We start from the raw sequence: 21,243 nt of genomic DNA, 5'->3' as shown, positions 1-21,243 counted from the left end.
TCACCAGATGGTATCATATCTCCCATTTCATCTTCATCTACATCCTCTTCCATTTCCATAATATTGTCCTCAAGTACATCGCCCTTGTATAGACCCTCTATATACTCCTTCCACCTTTCTGCTTTCCCTTCTTTGCTTAGAACTGGGTTTCCATCTGAGCTCTTGATGTTCATACAAGTGGTTCTCTTATCTCCAAAGGTCTCTTTGATTTTCTGTAGGCAGTATCTATCTTACCCCTAGTGAGATAAGCCTCTACATCCTTACATTTTTCATCTAGCCATCCCTGCTTAGCCATTTTGCACTTCCTGTCGATCTCATTTTTGAGACGTTTGTATTCCTTTTTGCCTGCTTTATTTACCACATTTTTATGTTTTCTCCTTTCATCAATTAAATTCAATATTTCTTCTGTTGCCCAAGGATTTCTACTAGCCCTCGTCTTTTTACCTACTTGATCCTCTGCTGCCTTCACTACTTCATCCCTCAAAGCTAACCATTCTTCTTCTACTGTATTTCTCTCCCCCATTCCTGTCAATTGTTCGCTTATGCTCTCCCGGAAACTCTGTACAACCTCTGGTTCTTTCAGTTTATCCAGGTCCCATCTCCTTGAATTCCCACCTTTTTGCAGTTTCTTCAGTTTTAATCTACAGTTCATAACCGATAAATTGTGGCCAGAGTCCACATCTGCCCCTGGAAATGTCTTACAATTTAAAACCTGGATCCTAAATCTCTGTCTTACCATTATATAATCTATCTGATACCTTTTAGTATCTCCAGGGTTCTTCCATGTATACAACCTCCTTTCATGATTCCGAAACAAAGTGTTAGCTATGATTAAGTTGTGCTCTGTGCAAAATTCTACCAGGCGGCATCCTCTTTCATTTCTTATCTCCAGTCCATATTCACCTACTATGTTTCCTTCTCTCCCTTTTCCTACACTCGAATTCCAGTCACCCATGACTATTAAATTTTCGTCTCCCTTCACTATCTGAATAATTTCTTTTATTTCATCATATATTTCTTCAAATTCTTCGTCATCTGCAGAGCTAGTTGGCATATAAACTTGTACTACTGTAGTAGGTGTGGGCTTCGTATCTATATTGGGCACAATAATGTGTTCACTATGCTGTTTGTAGTAGCTTACCCGCATTCCTATTTTCCTATTCATTATTAAACCAACTCCCGCATTACCCCTATTTGATTTTGTGTTTATAACCCTGTAGTCACCTGACCAGAAGTCTTGTTCCTCCTGCCACCGTACTTCACTAATTCCCACTATATCTAACTTTAACCTATCCATTTCCCTTTTTAAATTTTCTAACCTACCTGCCCGATTAAGGGATCTGACATTCCGCGCTCCGATCCGTAGAGTGCCAGTTTTCTTTCTCCTGATAACGACATCCTCTTGAGTAGTCCCCGCGCGGAGATCCGAATGGGGGACTATTTTACCTCCGGAATATTTTACCCAAGAGGACGCCATCATCATTTAATCATACAGTAAAGCTGCATGCCCTCCGGAAAAATGACGGCTGTAGTTTCCCCTTGCTTTCAGCCGTTCGCAGTACCAGCACAGCAAAGCCGTTTTGGTTATTGTTACAAGACCAGATCAGTCAATCATCCAGACTGTTACCCTTGCAACTACTGAAAAGGCTGCTGCCCCTCTTAGGGAACCACACGTTTGTCTGGCCTCTCAACAGATACCCCTCCATTGTGGTTGTACCTGCGGTACGGCTATCTTTATCGCTGAGGCACGCAAGCCTCCCCACCAACGGCAAGGTCCATGGTTCAAGCTTTGTGGATCTGTAATTCTCCATGGGCATTTGCTTTTCACTGTATTATTCCCACAGCTGAGATCTTAAAACAGACAAGAGCTGATCATACAAGGTTAGAAGACCACATCGATTTGAAATGAGTAGGGCAAAGAAGGGCTAGTGAAGTGGAGGAAAAGGCTTGGGCAAGTCATGAGAACACAGACGTCTGGCCACAACAAATATGAGCATCCTGGTTATCCAAAGGCACTGATAAACGTCTCTGTTTAGTAATTATTTTGCACAGGTCCCATATACCGGAGCAATGTTCTAGAATTAGGTGCACGGATGTATTGTAAGCAGTCACTTTTTTTAAGATGCCCTATAGTTTTAGCTGCATTCTGCTTTAAAAATAAGAAATTTGTTTCCTTTTCGACTTGAGTCTTCAGTTTTCAAATATTGCACTGTTGTCTCCCTAATTTCAAACTATTACATAACAGTCACTGTTATTGGAAATGTTCTGGAGCGTTTCTATTATCAAACTGGTATCTGTAAACTGGGAACAATTTAATTCTTTCACTGGCATTAGCCTTTAATGCATCAAAAATATATAACGCATCAATATGTGTATGCCTGGAAACTTGTGAAACTCTTTCAGAACTTATTGCACTTGCCTGATGAATCCATTTTTGAATAATACCATTGTGAAGGATTACAGTATCTGGCCTTCTTTACTTACCATTGGGGAGCGGATTTTTTGTTAGTTTTTCTCATGCGCATGTAAATAATGAGTACGAAGTTGACAAGTTCTTCCTTTCAAAGACAGAAATGGCAACAATCTTTTCCAAAATTGCAATGAATGCACCAACTGAAGATATAATGAGCTGCTGCTTTAATTCTTCTGCTACAATGGCTACCACAATGTAGTGAGAGTAACCTTCATTTCACATGATGTGTAGCAAAGCCAATTCACATTGGCTGCCATACCACACCACTGTCACATTAGGGTGCATTTACACTGTCTGTGACATCACGTTGACTCACTTAGCCTAATACCACAAGGTGAAATGAGGTTATGAGTTACCATGCGTGGATTTAAAAAAAAAAAAGTCTGCCTATAGCATCAGAATTGAGGATCTAACTGTGATAAAGTTTATTAATAGCCAACATGGACCTCATTACGTATGTTCTTGATCAGTTTTGTGTGGTAAAGTGCTGAGATGTGAAACAACATTGAAACGTCAGAAAAATATAAGCTATATGCTCACGCATCAGACAATATTTGTAAGGGAATAAATAGGGCCTGTTTACCGTACTCATTAGATTTTTTTTTCCTCACATAACTAATAACATCATAAAGAACTGTACTTTTTACTTCATTACAGCTGACTATTTCAGTTAAAATGTAATTTAGTGAAAATTGTATCTTCAACTTATTTTCTTGTTTACACGCAGTGTGTTGTGTCAACTCTGTTCTGTCATTGTAAAACCTAAATAATTTTTCGCTTTCAGATATCTAACCTTGCTTAAGGAGAACACTCAATGGGGAGAGGGAGAGGGGGGTAGGGAGGGAGAGAGAGAGAGAGAGAGAGAGAGAGAGAGAGAGAGAGAGAGAGAGAGAGAGAGAGAGAGAGTGGGGGGGGGGGCAAAAAAAAAAAGAAAGAAAGAAAGAAAGAAAAGAAAAAAAAAAGAAAGAAAAGAAAAAAAAAAAAGAAAGAAAAGAAAAAAAAGAGAGAGAAACACCAAGTTGCCATGGAACATTTGTAGTTTGCCATGAAAACAAAGTGCAATAACATAGTAAAGATTAAGAAAAAAAACAAAAGTACAAAATCCACTGCTATAACATGAATCTACGCAGCAAAAATGTGCTAACTTCGATGTTGGCAGACGACGACACCATCAAACCCCTTTTTCCGGGAAACAGGTATGACTTGGTGGTCCGCTGACGACACGTGTCAATGCAACCATCTGAAATGTATAGTGGGGTATGTTATGACGAGATGACAACCAGTGTCAACTGCACTTCATGATGTGTACACATTGTAACGAAGATAACACAAGCCGTGTACCGACATCAGTGATTGTTCGAGCCCATGAACTATCGTATATATATCTCTGATGACATGGTGTTGTGAATCTAAACTGCAGAAGCTATTCTAGCAGATGAATTATCAGTTAATTTTATCTTCAGTTAGTACATTCATTACAAATTTTGGTAGTGATCTTCTTTCTCGAGTAGGTTGCAAGCTTTGGTAAATCCATACACTTCACTATTGTTCAAGTCATATCTCTTTAAAAAATTTCAGCAGTGTATGGAACAGATAAAATTCAACCTTATACTTTCCAATCTGCTAACAGTCTCATCAAATGGTTCTACTGATAAAGGCCTCCCTCAGATGCTATACTGTAGAGCATTAGACTGACAGCTTCCATATTTCAGAGTCATGTTTTCTCTCGTTTTTCAGGTTAGAAACAACTTGTGTAGCACAAATTTCGTGAGGTTGAATTGTTTTTTTTGTGTTATTTTCCACTGTTGTTAGTCCATACGTCTGGTCCTGGAGATGGGTTCACTCGATCCCCATGCTCCAGCTGGCACCATTTATTACAATAAATGTAAATTGAAAAGCCACGATAACTGCGACAGAATTCTTGTGTTTAGAAATATTGCCACTAGGGAGCAGGGTTTGGAAAGTTGTATCATTTATGTTGCACCACTAAAAACTGGGGGTTCACACATGCAATTGCAGTATGCCACTACCTGCGATGACACTTTTGTGGCGTGTGCAAACCTGGCTTAACATACTCACAATTTACAAAGATGAAGGAGAAGGTGGTGGTGGTGGTGGTGGTGGTGGTGATACTGTGGAACTCAGCCTTCAGTTTCTTCTAGGGTGCAGTTTGTATGTAAAAAAAAAACAGCAATTTTGTAAAAGAAGGCATGACATTTGAAACCTCTCCAACTGATACACAGTACTGACACACCATGGCAAATTCAATGCCAACATTAATTGTTCATCTGTTGCGTCATACGTCTACAGACTTATGCCAGCCATTACTCCAGCTGACATTCTTTGGTTCTGAGACAGTATCTAGCATCCAAGATGCTACCACGGTTTGATTCCGCTTCCACCACCTCAGCCTTGGTCTTCGAGTAACAAGTGAAACAACCTCCACCTACCGAAATATTACTGACACTTGGATGGGGGAGGGGGGGGGGGGGGGGGGATGTTGGCATTATCATCTGTTATATTTTGTGTGCAGTGATTACTGACCTTGCATCGATTTTGAACAAATGAACGATATACAGACTTTCTTTCCAGTTGCTATGCAATGTAACTAATGTATGTTGTGTGGAATAACTTATTTCACATGAATGCCATCCAAACTGGGTTTAACTGTGTAATTTCTATTTGTAAACAAACTTGTTTCTATTAAGTTCTGTCAGATTAATGATGAATACAGCCATTAAAAAAAAATAAAAAACTGATATGGGCTCCTGGGGATACAACCCGTTGGCTTTGACCAATGATTCCAGAAGTTACCAGATATAATGTATTGCACAGATTTAACAGCAAAGACGAATGTTGAGAAACAAAGCAGTACAGAGAAAACAGATGTTAGACATATATCAAGTACATCCATCCATATTTTGAACACAATTTTAGGTATATCACTCCTTTCAGTCCTAGTATCCTATTCTTCAATTGACCTATATAGCTCAACTGAATATTGGGATACTAGTCCAAAAAAAGAAGACAGATGTAACATTAGCATAGGCTACCTCAGTTGACGTATATAAGTTGTATCCTGAACTTCGGTTGATATGTATAGGTTTACTGCAGTATGGGATACAAATTTAATGTACGTCAACTTTTTCACCTTTGCTAGCACTGGTATCCTATTCTTCAGTGGAGCTATGTAGGTTAATGAAGTACGGTATACAAATTTTACAGTTGTTGCTTTTTTTGCCTCCGCTTCTACTAGCATCTACATCTACATCTACATCTACATCTATACTCCGCAAGCCACCCAACGGTGCGTGGCAATGTCATTAACTCCCTTTCCTGTTCCAGTTGCATATTGTTCGTGGGAAGAACGACTGCCGGAAAGCCTCTGTGCGCACTCAAATCTCTCTAATTTTACATTCGTGATCTCCTCGGGAGATATAAGTAGGAGGAAGCGATATATTCAATACCTCATCCAGAAACGCACCCCCTCTAAACCTGGACAGCAAGCTCCACCGCGATGCAGAGTGCCTCTCTTGCAGAGTCTGCCACTTGAGTTTGCGAAAACATCTCCGTAACGCCATCACGCTTACCAAATAACCCTGTGACGAAACGCGCCGCTCTTCTTTGGATCTTCTCTATCTCCTCTGTCAACCCGACCTGGTACGGATCCCACACTGATGAGCAATATTCAAGTATAGGTCAAACGAGTGTTTTGTAAGCGACCGCCTTTGTTGATGGACTACATTTTCTAAGGACTATCCCAATGAATCTCAACCTGGCACCCGCCTTACCAACAATTAATCCTATTCTTCAGTTGATATTAGTACTAGCGAAGGCAAAAAGACCGACATACGTGAAATTTGTATCCCTTACTTCAGTTGACCTATGTAGCTCAACTGAAGAACAGGATACTGTACAGGATGCCAATGTTATGTATGTTGGTTTTTTCATCTTCGCTAGCAGTGGTATCCTATTCTTCAGTTGACCTATATAGTATTGGATACAAGTTTTATGTATGTTGGTCTTTTCTGACTTTATATAGGTCAACTAAAGAACTGAGGCAAAGGCTGCCAATGTTACATATCATCTGTACTGAAGTACAGGATACAAATTTTTCATATGTCAATCTTTTCGCCATTGATAGTACTAATATCAACTGAAAAATATCTTAGTGATACTAGTACTAGCAAAGGTGAAAAAAGTGACAAGTGTAAAATTTTAATAGCACAATGCAATTAAGATAAATAAATCCACAACAAGAAACAAAAAAATTTATTTCAATTTACAACAATGACACCTCACTACAGAAGACAACCAATTTATTACTTACGACTCAAAAATAAAGATATTAATATTCATGAGTAAACTATGATGTCATTGGTCAAAGCCGACTGTTTCTATCCCATTCTTCAGTTGATCCAAAACCTGTCTTGTGTATCTTAGTTTTGCACATGTACAACAACTGCTTTTGGGACTGTGACAGTTGAGGCTAGTGGATATGTAGCTTACACAGTGTGTTGAAGTGGTTAGCAACCCAGAGATAATTTATTGTACTGGCACACACTGAAAATCTGAGCCCAAGATGTGTGTTGTATGATCAGTCTCTTTTCAGGTCTGTTTCTGGTTTTAAATGCACGCTTGTCCTGTATGACGACAGTGGTAAAATTAAACTGACTCATTGCTTTTCAACTGTCTGAGGCGGTGTGCTATCCTATGTAACATCTTTCCAGTGGGCACACAGCAGCAGAGACCCTTACATTTAACAGCCATTGTAAATAGTAGATCATAATTAAAGATAACTCACTTTGCAAACTACCTCCTCAGAGATACTAGGAAAGACTGTGTATGCACAACACCCACTATTCCCCTAGAGCAGCTAAATTATGGATGATAGCTGGTTTTCTGCCTAACTAAACAGTGCCACACTAAGAAATCTGGGGAGTCCATAATGAAACAGGAACTCCACAGTGGAGAATACTTACTATATAGTACCACAGGTACTGGTACCGGTCTGCTCTTGTGTATGTACCAATGATCTGCCATTGCATACCCAAGAAACTAAAATAGATATCTTTGCTGTTGATGTAAGTAATATGTAATCAAACCAATTGTAGGAGCTTCAAACTTGAAAATATTAATATAATTTTCTTGAAAATTAATAACGGGCCTTCTTTAAAGTGACTGTGACTGACTGAATTTAGATAAAACACTAAACTTGTAATTTTTTACTGTGACGTGCCTGAGTGCACTGTTGGAAATAATGCATGAGGAAAACACCAGTTAAATATACTATTTAAATTACTATGTGTTTTTATTTATAAGAACCTGAACTTTAAGTAACAAATTACAAATTGTCTTATCCATCGAAGCTCTATTAATTTTGCATTGTGCATAATAAACTTTGAAGGGGCAAACAGAGTGGAATTTTCCTATTCAATTTGTCAACGATGAGGGAAGTTTTCATACCACAGATGTGTGGAATGAGGAGAATATGAAGTGTCCACACTGGAGCTCCTCACTGAAAACTGAACATACTAACAACCACCTCACAGTACACTTAGCCCCCTTATGAAGTTTGCCAACAACCAATCAAAATTTTTAAAAAAATCTTCGACATAATACAAAATGAAGAAATGACCAACATTATCCATCACACAGCATTAGTGACACACAAAGGAGTAATTTATTCACACACAAAAAAATCTTTGACTACTTCCCAATGGATGGAAAGAATGTAATATATATTACAATAACTTCAAAAACCAACTGAAACCATATTTGCTTGACAATGACGCTGACTCCTTGTCAGTAGGAGAATTCGTGAACCTGTCGGACTATAGTTTAGTTAGTGAGAGAGGGAAATGACACACACGCACAGAGGAGGGAGAGGGAGAGATGTGGGAGGGGGGTGGGGGTGGGGGAGAGGGCTGCTTGTGCATTTTTCCACTAACAAATGTTACAAGGTTTCTTATGCAAATTTGTAGTTTTGTTTATGATACTTTAATTTCTAAAATTTGAAATGAAATTCCCATTCCCATATGTAAATATATTGTTCACATGTTTGTACTTTTCTTAATATTTTTACCTAGTTACAGAAAACAAGACCTTAATGTAAACACCACTGGTGGACTCCACAAAGTGTGAGAGTCCTGGAATTCCCCATCCAAAACTCTAAAAACTGGCATATGTACTGAACATAAAAAAACAATGGAATGAATTAAATGCACAAACCACACCACTTCAATACTCTGGAGGAAATCAATAAAGACTCAACAGAGCACCACACAAAATGTCTTCTGCAGTTTTAGAAAAGAATGACACACTCCATGTGCCTCTACCATCCAGATGTAACACTTGAGACCAACCCAAAGGGTAGCTGCATCATCCTGGAGCACTACTATGAGAAGTTTCACAACTGTGAATCTCATGCAGAACAGTTGCAATTCAACACTTCCATCCCTAGCCAGGAATCATATAGCTTGATCCACGAAGAAATACACATTAAAAAGAAAATCCCTTGGAAAATGGTACAACTGTCCTAATGCTGAAGATTGGAGGCAAACTTTTAATTCACTAACTACAAACCATCATTGTTAACGTGTGGCACAGAAGTTATAGCTGCAGATTGGAAAACAGCTGTGGATTACCCACTAGACAAAAAGGTCACAATGCTGACCCAAACAATTATCAAAATATTTCTTTTCTGTCATCCACAAAGAATTCTCACTCCCCCTCCTTAGGGCTTGATTTGTCCACACCTTCGTGTTTAATCTACTATGTTAATATCTAGTACTAAAAACTATAGTTGTAATCAATCCAGAGATTGTGTTCAAACCAATGTTTTACTACGCATGGTCATTGCGGAGGTGGTATGCTGCTGTCTTCCTGTCACCTTTGAACTCACTGATACAGCCAGTTACAGGGGGACCTACAGTTTAATGAGGACTCCAAACTACAGTGCACTTCAGCATTTTCCACAAAACATTGTCAAACATGAAAGAAGTGATAAGTGGCAGATAATCCTCAGAGTAACTAGAGATCAGACCTGAGGGTTTTGGATCAATAGTCTGATATGAGATAAAAAAAAGGCAGAAGAAATTACTTGAAATAAATATAGGAACACAAAGTAAACAAATTAACATCACATTCTTTGTCTTTACTGATGACATAGCAAAAATTTCCTAGACTCCACTGAACCAAGACGCAACCTATAGAAGCCTCATGAGATCATTATCAAAAGTGGCCTACAGACCTGTTACACAGTACATGAACTCCAAGCTGGAGTCACTTATGATGAGCAGTGGCTTCAACTATTTAGGTATAATTATTGGGGACACTGGAAATATCAAAGTCATCAATAAGAAACACATAAGAAGAACTGTGTAATGCCTACACAATCAACTGGAATATACACAAAAGGCAAACATTCACCATTGTCAGTTGGACATTCTCCTGGAAGTACTATGCACGTGAGACGACATTAAATTTAAAAGCAAATGCCATCAAGAAAGTAGAACAATAGATACTGAGGAAAATCTTTGGAGCCAGTGTCTATGACAGTATATTGACACTTTAAGGCTCAGAAGAATTGTATTTTCTCACTGGATTATTTTGTTTAATTGCATAGGACACGTCTGCAATCTTTAAGAACATACAGCAAAAACAGAAGACTTAAGATTCACCATCATAAAAGGAACTCGATAAACCAAATTACAATGGCTAGCAGACACCCAACATGATGTTATGGAAGGTGCTGTAGATCAATTGGTAACAACACTAAAAAAAATACAGACATGAAATCAACACTCTTATGTTCAAGTCCAAATAATTGAAAGAAAGGAGCCAAACTTAAGAATGATTTACACATATTTCATTTGAGAACACACAGTAATTAGACTGAAGAGCCTAAGAAACTGGTACACCTGCCAAATATTGTGTAGGACCCCAGTGAGCACGCAGAAGTGCCGCAACACGATGTGGCATAGTCTTCGACTACTGTCTGAAGTAGTGCTGGAGGGAACTAACACCATGAATCCTGCAGGGCTGTCCATAAATCTGTAAGAGTAGAAGGGAGGGGAGATCTCTTCTGAACAACATGCTGCAAGGCATCCCAGTTTTGCTCAGTAATGTTTGTGTGTGGGGTGTTTGGTGCCCAGAAGTGTTTAAATTCAGGAGAGTGTTCCTGGAGCCACTTGGTTGTGATTATGGATGTGTGGGGTGTTGCATTGTCCTGCTGGAATTGCCCAAGTCCTTTGGAATGCACAATGGACATGAATGGATGCAAGTGATCAGACAAGATGCTTACATATGTCTCACTGTCAAGAGTCATATCTAGATGTATCATGGATCCCATATCACTCCAACTGCACAAGCCCCACACCATTCCAGAGCCTCCACCTGCTTGAACAATCCACTGCTGACATGCAGGGTCCATGGATTCATGAGGTTGTGTCCATATCCGTACACGTCCATCCACTCGATAAAATTTGAAATGAGACTCATCCAACCAGGCAACACGTTTCCAGTCATCAACATGTCCAATGTTGGTGTTGATGGGCCCAGGCGAGGTATAAAGCTTTGTGTTGTGCAGTCATCAAGGGTACACGAGTGGGCCTTTGGCTCTGAAAGGCCATATCAATGATGTTTCATTGAATGGTTTGCACACTGACACTTTTTGATGGCCCAGCATTGAAATCTGCAGCAATTTGCAGGGTTGCACTTCTGTCACATTGAATGATTCTCTTCAGATGTTGTTGGCCCCATTCTTGCAGGATCTTTTTCCTGTCACAGTGATGTTGGAGATTTGATGTTTTGCCGGATTCCTGATACTCACAGTAAACTTGGGAAATGGTCGTATGGGAAATTCCCCACTTCATCATTACCTTGGAGATGCTGTGTCCCATTGCTTAAGTGCTGACTATAACACCATGTTCAAAGGCATTTAAATCTTGGTCATCTTTCATTGTAGCAGCAGTAACCAATCTAACAACTGTGCCAGACACTTGTTGTCTTATATAGGGATTGTCAACCGCAGTACCGTATTCTGCCTGTTTACATATCTCTGTAGTTGAATATGCATGCCGATAACAGTTTCTTTGGCCCTTCAGTGTCTGTGAAACCCAGTGAAAGGATGAATTAGTTTTGCGAACATAACAGTAAAGTTAAAAGCTAATTAATAGTTCACACACTCTTTTAATGGTCAAACACACATAAGTGGGTGGTGTAATAAAGATAACTGTATCTAATACTACAACACACAATATTAAGTGAAGTATTTTCACAACGGTCACTGTTTATGGTGTCATCAATACAGCCATACTTAATAGTCTAAACTGGCCAATGGCAATTTTAGCAAGGATTAAAATTCTTTAATTATTTGATTAACGAAATTCTGCAAGGAAAGTTGCCATGTTGCATTAGAATATATAAAAAAGTTTATTTTTCAACAATTGTCACTGACATTGACTTCATATTTACAAAGATTTACACACATTTCTGATACACAATGGAATGAAAACATTTTATATCAGAAAACATTATAATTATTTGTGGAGCTACTGTTTTGGCTTGGTCCAATGTATTCAGATGTAGAAATCCACAAATAGTGTTTCTTTGTAAGCATAAAGGTGTTTTTCCAAGCCAACTGAGCTCAGCTTTGTCATGGAAAGGCTAAATACACAAATTTATCATTAATGTTCAAAGTCTAAGAACAAAACTACTGCAAACTAAAATGCACAAAAATATAAAAGCTATATTTCCAGATTAATAAGCAGACAATGTTTGGAGTCAAAGTCAGTCTGATCACAGGTGCTTAGTGTCATTATTCAGGATCACAGAAACCAACACGGCTTACAAAAATTAATACTATTTTATTACAGCCTTAATTTGCATAAACTGTCAAGCCTCATGGATATTTATTTGGTGATACATTAGCACACTATATTCACACCAACTTACAAGTAATGCACCTTTGGATTTACATAGCTTATTAACAAGAACCATTTCATTCTTTAACATATTATTTACAGATTACTACTGTGAGCGATTTAGCCATATTAATGTTTTCAAAACAATGTATGCGAGTCCACAAGCCAAAATAATTTTTTCACGCTGCTGCCTTTTAATATTATCCAACTCTATGGCCATGACACGACGATTTAGTTTAGCCATTTGTCGTCTTAAGTGGGTGATTTCTTCATTGTAAGAAAGACCTTCTGCTGGTCCTATTGGTGGTGTGGCCTCCCTGGAAATTATTTTATTTGTACATATATTTCAGTATTTGTATTAAAATACAAACTTTAATGTGGTAGGATACTCTTTATCTCCAATAAATTATCAGTTAACAATGAAAATATTTTGGAATAAATAACTTTTAAGTCATTAAAAAATTAAAACTAGGCTATGTCATCCACTTACTAACAAAATGCTACATGTATTCATTACAACTGTGAATTCTGCATATTAGATTAAAAAATTTGTCAGTAAGATTCACTCCTTTGGTAACTACATTACCCAGATTAGTTTTTATTTAGCTGCCAAGAAGGTGATTACATGCAGAGTATGATTTCAAACTAGAAAGAAAACCGAGTGTGTTTGTGTTTTTTTTTTTTTTAAAGCATACTAGGATAACGTTCCTCTGAACCATAAGGTTTGTGCATGTGATATCAGGTCTACTCGTTTAACCTGTCTGATGAAATAAAGAAAAAAAATATGAAATGGTTTAAGCATTTTACTCATCTGACTATGGAGCAAGTCATTGTTGCTTATTGTGTAACACAAGCCAAAATTCATAATTAAATGCTACTTCTCAAGAATGAATTTTCACTCTGCAGCAGAGTGTATGCTGAACTGAAATATCATGGCATGTTAAAACTGTGTGCCAGACTGGGACTCTGTCTAGGACCTTTGCCTTTCACAAGCAGGTATTGTACTGACTGAGCTATCCAAACACGACTCACGAACTGTGTTCATGGCTTTGCTTCTGCCAGTAACTCTTCTTCTACATTCTAAATTTTACAGTTCTCTTACATACCTTGCAAGACTATCATTCCCGAAAGCAGAAAAAAAAAAAAAAAATGTAAAGAAATGCCTTTTCCGCCATCAGCAAGATAGGCAGGAGAACTTCTGTGAAAACTGGAAGGCAGGAGAAAAGGTACAGGCAGAAATAATACTGCGGGGGCAAGTCACAAGTTGCGACTGGATAGCTCAGTCGATAGAACACCTGCCTACTAGAGGCAATGATATCAAGTGTATGTCTTGCCTGGAACACAGTTTTAATGTGTCACATAGTATTAAATTCTACTTTACATTATATTATTGTCACTAGAGTTCCACAGCTTTCATTTTATTCACTGTCTCAAGATTTAACGTATGCCTGGTCTTAAGTAACTAGAGGTCTCTCAGAAACCACTAAATTTTAAGTTTAATGATAAACAAGAGTGTTCTAGTACAGTAATGAAAAAAAGATATATGTAGCAATAATTCTTACATTTTCTATGTCACGTTCCCACATGCCGTACATCACATACAATTTTGTGCCTTCAGAAAAATTATGATAATTCCCACTGCATCCAACATTATAACTCAAATTCCATTAATATTATATGGCAGTTTTGTAAGTGATATGCTGGGATGTTAATAAGGCTCATGTTCACATCCAAAACTGTCTGCGACTAGTAGCTTAAACAGAATAACTGTTCAATATAGTAATGGTTGAGCACAATTCCGTTCCTTGGAATTCTCCAAACTGGCTTGCGACACTGGATTCAGCAGTTGTTAGTCAACAGAACTTACCATGTCATTCTTAAAAAGGGAGCAATCAACAGATGTAAATTTAACTTGAGGTGTATCACATGGAGTGTTATACATTACAGTTCACAATATACATAAATAAGCTGGTGGATAACTTTGGAAGCTCCACAACACTCTTTGCACATGATGATGATGATGATGATGATGATGATGATGTGAATGGGGGGAGGGGAGGGAGTGTCGCAGCATCAAAATTTTGCAACACTAAACATCAAGTAGTATATGTGCGAAGGGATTTGGAGTGTATCACACGCACATAACTAGCAATACGAAAGGCAGATGCCACTCTGACATTCACTGGAAAAATCTGGTGGAAATTTGATCCACTCACTAAGGAAGTAGGTTACAACACCTAAATACGTTGTCTTGCTCAGCAATTTCAATAACAATTAATAGCAAAGATTAATAGATGATCTAGAAAATCCGAAAGAAAAGCAGTGCATTTCATTTCATTATGGGCAAATTTAGAAAGCATAAGGGCAATTAATATTCATCGCAAATTGGTCAAGGGTGGGCCATAATGTTGTGTAATGTGTGTCAAGCCCTACTGTTCGGTAGCACATTGACTATTACATTGTGGTCGTGAGTGAAGGCACGACTATTCACTTGGAACCAGCATCTCAACTTTTCATTGGTTGATGTCCGCCCATGGTAGCTGAGTGGTCAGCGTGACAGAATGTCACATCTAAGGGCCTGTGTTCAATTCCTGGCTGGGTCGGAGATTTTCTCTGCTCAGGGATTGGGTGTTGTGTTGTCCTTATCATCATCAATTAATTCCCATCGACACGCAAGTCACAGAAGTGGCGTCAAGTCAAAGACTTGCACCAGGCGAACAGTCTACCTGACGGGTGGCCCTAGCCACACGGCATTTGCATTGGTTGATCATACCATGGTCTTATATGGTAGCAGCCACCGATTGGTCAAAAGCTAAGAAACAGAAACTCCACTGCAGCCAACAAAATGGTTCAAATGGCTCTGAGCACTATGGGACTCAACTGCTGTGGTCATTAGTCCCCTAGAACTTAGAACTACTTAAACCTAACTAACCTAAGGACATCACACACATCCATGCCCGAGGCAGGATTCGAACCTGCGACCGTAGCAGTCACACGGTTCCGGACTGCGCGCCTAGAACCGCGAGAGCGGCCAACATTGATTTCAGTGACGTCCACCACTGTGAGCAATCATTAGTGCAAGGTTGTGTGTTGTTATAGATAGTATTTTGAGCAGAAGTGTGTTCACCCCACAGATTGGTTATTATGCAACATTATTATTGATTCAGTAACATTTAAATGTGATCTCTGTCACATTTAATGAGTTTTAAGCTGATGACATACATAGCAGTCAATCCTAAGGAATACTGCATAATATTTCATGACTGTATTTTGAACAGTGCTGTGGTAAAGATTTCAAAGCTGAATAAATTAATGGCACTCCTTAAAAAGAGTTTACATGTTCTTTACTGGAAATCAGATTTGCAGTTTTCCCAGAACTGTTTCACTGCTAAATCATAAACAGTACCTCAACCACACATGATCTTCAGCGAGAGGGACAGCAACTTCAGGAGACACAAGGTGAGCAAATAGCATCCTGTAATGTAGGTGTGACGTACATATCCAACATGGACTGTTTGGCTGTTGCCATCGGTTACCCTGTCTCAGCCTTTAGGGTAGAGGTGTTACAAATACCATGGTGATGTTCAACCACTATAGTGGTACATGGTGTAAGTGAAATCCTCAGAGGCCCTGCAAAATCAATTTGTCAGTAATACGACAGATCATCTGTGTAATACTGTAGACTGTCAAGGTGCCTGAATCTGGTGAGGCAGATGCCTAACCTCCATCTGGTATTACTGACCACCCCTGTAAGTTTACCCTAGAAACCTTATAGGCTTAAAAGACAGACAGCAAAATGGTGATAAAAACACATAGAAATGGTTGTGTCAACTACAAGCATCAGCTATGCTAGAAGGAAAAAATATATCAACTGTGTAACATGACTTACTTTCAGTACATGACAGTGTTATCTGCATCCATTTGATCAAACACGCCCTAAGTTAAAATGTGATCCTCCTGCCGAGAGGATCCTTGTCACAAATTTTAACTTATATGCACAGATTTTTCTTAATCCTTAAGTAGTTGCATAGGGTCTATGAGCACACAATACTCCATCATACCATGTGATAATTATTTAACATTTTATGCCATTTTAAAATAATGATGACGATGATGATTTCAGTGATATTTTGATCATCTTTTATTTTCAAATAACCAGTTTTTTAACATGTAGTTTTAGTAACCTTTTAAGATAGAGATATGATACTTTACATTACCTGGAATGTAAAATGTTCAACAAATGTTCATTCTTTGTCATCTTTATACGGCATAGCTATCACTTTAATATGCTTTTTACATTCTTGTTTGGAACAAATTGCAGATACTGTGGAATGCTTACTTTCATTTGCACTTGGGCACTAGTGACACCTCCTCTTGTTAGGTAGTGGCAGCTGGTCTTCTTGTTCACATCTTTGTGTGCTGGTACCAATTCCTCTCTGCTAGGTAAAGCTTCATTTTTTGTCATAGAATCTGATGTTTATATGAACTGTTCATCGTTTAGACAATATAGTCCACTAATAAGTCCTCAGGCACATTCTTCAGAAATTCACTTCTTGGAACTTTATTACCAGAGCTCAATTTGTACATGATGTGTGAATTCTGAGCAGGTATGTTTACCAAATGCAAAAACACTGCTAATAGCCATCTTTTTCTTGTTCTGCCACCACTGTAATTACAACATAACTGATGACAAATGCCTACTCCACCTTTCGTATAATTATAAAAATTATAACTTCCAGTTTTTGTTTCTAAAGGCCTCTATCTTAATTGATTTTTCCATCATTATGGGTCATAGAGAGGAGTACAACAGATAGCAATATGGTTGGAACATATGACACCATTGCTACATTTTTTTGTAAAACTGCACACGTGTGAAGCTACAGTTCTTTGTTTATTGGGCAAAAATTGTAGGGAAAGACCTGGTTAGTTCTCTCATGATACTCCTACTAATGTCAACCTTTTTTTTTCAATAGAATTCTTGCAAGTGGCAGGCTAGTGTACCAGTTGCCAGTAGTTATATTTCTGCCAGTACCTTCTTAAGGAATAATAAAACTTTGATCTATTTTTGAAGAATTGTTTGGTTTGTTGAAAGTACCATCTGACTTTGGCCCTACATATATTTCAAAGGCCATTACGACAAAATACTCTCGAGTCCACTAATGTAAAAAAAAGCTTTAGGCTGCATTTCTTTGGCTCTTCTGGCACATTTTGTCAGAAGGAATATCGTACATGAAATGGAATTAGTTGCCTGTCAATCATCACGAATTCTCCAGGAGTGTATAACTCCAAATATTTACCTTCCAGTGGTGCGGTAAGTTCACGCACAGCAGCTAACCTGTCTAGTCTTTTTCCTCTCATCTCTAATTCTTTTGCCATCTAAGCAAATACAGCAAAGTACAAACAGGAATCTTCTATATGGCATAGTAACTGTCCATCCGTATCCCACATGTATTTCAAATTGAGATGAGAAGCCACATGTAGCAGGAGACCTAGAAAGACACTCATCTCCATACGGAGAGTATCTTGTGCATCACGAGATCCATCAAACTGCCTACAAATGTTCATTATATACATGTTAGTGTTCATAATAATGTCATCTATCAATTTATCATGAAATTAAAGAGAGATGATTTCTGTTGGAGTCTTCACCGCTGTAGCCAGCACTAAAGCAGCCGGCTTGGCTTTTGTGTCTTCCCCTGTGACTAACTGGTTTCATACGCCATTAAGTCTGCCCATCTTTATTCATACTGAAATAATTGCTAGCAATGAATTCCTAGATTTGTCACTTGAAGAGGCAACTACATCTGAATCCGTATCGTGCCAATTTATTTCAATGATGTCCTTTCTAGCTTCTGAACTACCATCAGATAGAGATTGTTCATCATCAGTCCATAGCAGCTCTGACAATTTCCTCATCTATGAGAAACTTGGACATTTTCTGGAATGACATCAGAAACAATATTGAAACCTTCCATGTATTCAATGAACACTTCATAAAACATGTAACTGACCTGAAAAGAAGTAACAAATTTACTTCTGAGTTGATGCACATCAAAGACTATGATGGTGATCATGCATAAGGGCTCATGTCTGGTGCTCCTCTGAAATACTGAACAGCACAAGTGGTCAAGTTGGGTTACTTCACTGAACACTGGAGCGACACAGGTAGTCCAGTCGGGTCAAAACACGCACAAAAAAACAATGACAGTGACAATGGTATTCAGCAGAGCTCAAGACACAATTACATAACAATGGAATTTACGTGGGACTGGCTACCTTTGTTTCTCACCACACCAACGACTAGGTACAGAAGAAAAGACTCTCAGGTCAAACTGACCTGACACGAGCACCTATGACTATGTGATAGAAAAGCTAAGTGAATGATTCTTTAACGAGTTCTAGGGGACTTTTTCCAATAAGATTTCAATATGCAGATGAATAAATAAAAAAAGACTACCAGATTTCCTTCTAATATATTGTTAACCATTCCCAATTACAATTCTATAAACAAAAATGAAGAAGACATGGAGAGAGGTAGAGAGAACAACTGTGAGGTATCCTAAATGTATTTTGTTTTGCCTTCCTTCAGAAAGTAATGGTTTCAAAAAGTTTACACTTGGCAAAAAATTACTATTTTGTAAGTTTTTAAAAACTGAACAAACTTTTAAAAAAATCATATGGATATTTTTATCATTTTTACATGGTGGATTGCAACTGAACACACTATCTTAGCAGATAACTGTAATGAGAACAGTGAACAATTTTTTGCACTATACAGCACTATGGAGTAATATTAGTGGTAGTGGTTGTTTTTATGTTCATAAAGTAAACGTAACATTTGATTATTCACATATTTTTCTCCTTATTAACAAACTGATGTGCTGTATGGTACATGTGCTGCAACAATGTTCATGCACCTCTAACAATTATTCATAATTATCTAGGTTACAAAAAACTGCACTAGAGGTGGTTTGCTCCAATTGACTGTATAAATCTAGCTACAGACCCTTAAAAGCTATGGCTAAGCATTTTCCTGGGAATTAATGTTAGCTATAAACCTACAACCATCTAAATGCACATTTTAATACCTAAGTTCACACTGAATCCCACAGCAGTGACTTTTCCATAGCATAAGATTATGTAATTATCGCAGTTTCAATGCTTCTGGTGGCACCTTCGTCTCAGACCTACTTACCCTAGGTTTACTGGTAATTTTTTACAGGTTGTAGATCTAACATAAATTAGTTTAGTGTATTAGTATTAAATCAATTATGCAGGTAGATCAGTAACAAAGAAACTGTAACTAATCAGGAACCTTGCAAACATTGGCCTTCACCAAAATTTATTCAAGACGGGGCAAAATTCTGAAACTATCTTTATTGTTTTAGGTGTCTCACGAGTTTGACAAAGGCGTAATATTGATTTCTTGGGACACAACAGATACACAAAACCTTAATGTTTCTCAAAGGAATGATAGGCATCCACTCAATATTTTCTGAAGGTATATTACTTTGATATGTAAAGGGTAAATATTTCATCAGCATATGCACAGTGCTTTTTGCTACTTATTATTGGCACCACCATTTTTAGTTAGTGATCCTAAATGATGCCTTTATATTATTAAAATGAAGTGCATTGAACCGTTATTGAACTATATGCTTTGTTTTAGGGTGCAAAAATAATTAGGGTCATAAGTGCCAGTGTCAAAATTGCAGAACATGAAGATGAAAAAGAAGTTAAAACCAGCTACACATTAAGCCAAATCAATGGAAGGAAAGATAGCTAAAAACATGGTCTTGAAGAAAGGTCCATGCCAGAGAGACAATGGAGGTTCTGAACTAAAGATTAAATCTCCTTCGCCATATTGATACAACAGATGGAAAGTAAAACAGTAGACAGCCTCTGCTTCATTGCTAAAACTCCTGATAATTCACAAAGCAAACATAAATGAGAATGTAAGTGGTTAAAAAAGGACATTCTGTCATGAAATGGCAAACTGTCAAAGGGTGAGGGCAATGAGCACAAGTGGTGGGGGATCACCACTTAAACGGCCATAAGTAAAAAGGCTGTGCCCAATACACAACATCAATAAAATGATTTCCTCGCAGCAACAGAGTTGAGAGGAAGTGGGGCGAGGTTTAAATCCTTGGAGTTTGTTTGCATGAAAGGAAGACCAGTGAGGATGCCCAAGTGACACCATCTGCTGACAGATGGCAACACATGAGATCAGAGGGAATGGAAGAACTAGCAAGTCAAGGAACGAGGACTACAGCCTTCACAGCAGTGTCAGCAGCCTCATTTCCCGTCAGACCGACGTGACCAGTGACCCACATAAATATGGCAGTAGCTCCATCAAGACTGAGCAAGTGAAAGCTTTCCTGGACCTGTTGCACTAAGAGATGGACTGTGTGCAGTGCGCACAGGCTCTACAAGGCACTGAGAGTGTCTGAACAGACGAAACAATTGAAAAGCCTTTGTTGACAGATGTACTGTGTGGCCTGATCAGGGCGAAGAATTCCACTGTGAATACTGCACAGTGTTCTGGAAGCAGATATCAAAAATCATCAGTACTAATAATGAAGGTACACTCAACACCAGTCAGTCCAAGAGCCAGCATTGTACACAAAGGTATTATTGCAAAGTTCCATGCAAAGCTCAAGAAACTTACGGTGACAGAGCGAGGCTGGAGTAGTGTTCTCAGGAAGCGAATGAATTCAAAGATGAATACGGGCCGCTGCATGAAGCCAAGGTGGTGAAGGATTCACACCCATTCGGAAAATGGCAGGTAGCATGCAATTAAGCTGCTGGAGCAATAGCCAAAAACAAACTCCAGGAGGTAACAGA

At 38.4% G+C, this 21,243-nt stretch overlaps 1 protein-coding gene across 3 annotated transcripts in view; it reads right to left on the bottom strand.

Moving 5' to 3' along the window:
- Nucleotides 1-11,884: 11,884 nt before the first annotated feature.
- The window catches only part of LOC126335388 (transport and Golgi organization protein 11), a 78,626-nt gene continuing 69,267 nt past the window's right edge, over nt 11,885-21,243 (bottom strand). For all 3 annotated transcript variants that reach the window (XM_049998612.1, XM_049998613.1, XM_049998610.1), the window contains exon 5: nt 11,885-12,716. In XM_049998612.1, coding sequence (XP_049854569.1) covers nt 12,506-12,716 — 211 coding nt within the window. In that variant the 3' untranslated portion in view covers nt 11,885-12,505. The remainder of the gene's footprint in view (nt 12,717-21,243) is intronic.

Source organism: Schistocerca gregaria, chromosome 2, assembly GCF_023897955.1.
Source record: "Schistocerca gregaria isolate iqSchGreg1 chromosome 2, iqSchGreg1.2, whole genome shotgun sequence".
NCBI lineage: Eukaryota > Metazoa > Arthropoda > Insecta > Orthoptera > Acrididae > Schistocerca > Schistocerca gregaria.
This window is presented reverse-complemented; position numbering and strand designations above follow the sequence as displayed.